Source organism: Plasmopara halstedii (assembly GCF_900000015.1).
Source record: "Plasmopara halstedii genome assembly, contig: Scaffold_614, whole genome shotgun sequence".
NCBI lineage: Eukaryota > Oomycota > Peronosporomycetes > Peronosporales > Peronosporaceae > Plasmopara > Plasmopara halstedii.
In genome coordinates, this window is record NW_020187532.1 from 122,173 (window position 1) to 123,329 (window position 1,157).

At 45.1% G+C, this 1,157-nt stretch overlaps 1 protein-coding gene across 1 annotated transcript in view; it reads left to right on the forward strand.

Moving 5' to 3' along the window:
* Window positions 1-1,157, forward strand: part of PHALS_12055 (uncharacterized protein) — a gene marked incomplete at both ends in the record, with an annotated part of 3,988 nt that continues 2,831 nt past the window's right edge. The window contains one exon of the mRNA XM_024727526.1: window positions 1-78. Coding sequence (XP_024578094.1) covers window positions 1-78 — 78 coding nt within the window. The remainder of the gene's footprint in view (window positions 79-1,157) is intronic.

Here is a 1,157-nt window from a genome sequence, read left to right on the forward strand (position 1 = left end):
ATGGATCATCTTTCTTCTTTTCAGGGTCTGGCCATTTTATTCGTGGCTTGCAGTTGCCCTCTAGCCACACTGGCTCGGGTATGAGAGACTGCAACGACCATTGGCTCACATTCTCTACCGGCCCTGGCACAAGATACACCAGCTTACAGATGCTCTCTACCGTCGCACAGATATACACTCTGACCACCGCGATATTGCAGTCGCCTTTTTGTCTCATTCGGACCATTGCCGCTTTTGTCTTCCGAGCTTTGCTCAAGGAACCTAGCAATACTGGTGCTATCAATTTTGGAAAATACTGCTCCCCGCCAGTAGTAATGCATATTGATTAGGTATTATTATATTAATGAGGAAAACTTATGGTCTAAGAAATTGGCGGCTCTGCCGCAATCAAAACAATTAAATACAGTTTCAATTTAAAGGGAAGATTCCTTTCACCCTAGTTAAGGTTTTCAGTGCTCTTTGAGGTAGCGCATTGCGATCCGCTACACTCGTATTGGTTCTTGTGAAGAACGCAAGGTCGGAGAACTAGTTTAACTTCTTCTAAGCAAAGAGTAACGGCAGCCCCGATGCACTCCCCGTGATGGGTTCATCGGCCACTCTTGTTTAAGAGGCCGATCCTTCGATTCGGGTGGCGTCGTCATGCAGAATATGTTCGACAATGAGTGGACACATGATCAATAAGTAGGTAAAGGTACCGTATTCCCCTAACGGAGTCATAACCTTAGCAGATATCAACGCGCCTGATGCGATGTCTAATTTGCATATTTGGACAATGTCTCTATCATGCTATCAGAAATTTGTGCAGTGCTTGGAGATGATGTAATTGTAGATTCGTCATGCTTTCGACAAAGCCACCTATTTCTTAACAGGTCACCCCACTGGTGCCGAATGCTATGTCCGAGCTCAACAGGCTACATAAGCCCAACAAGCCGAAGATTAGGCAAGGAGGCTACTCAAGGTATCATACCTTGGATCAATGACTGTAACGGGGTTACATGAGAGTGTCCCGTCACTCTCCCAAGGGGGCTGTGGTGTGGCATACACCACAGCTACTAGATGGGTACATGGCTTGAGAGACATGTAATAGGAAAAACATTAAGAACACCTATAAATATATTCAGTCTTAAAACTACCTAAATCTGGTTAACGTTCCTCTG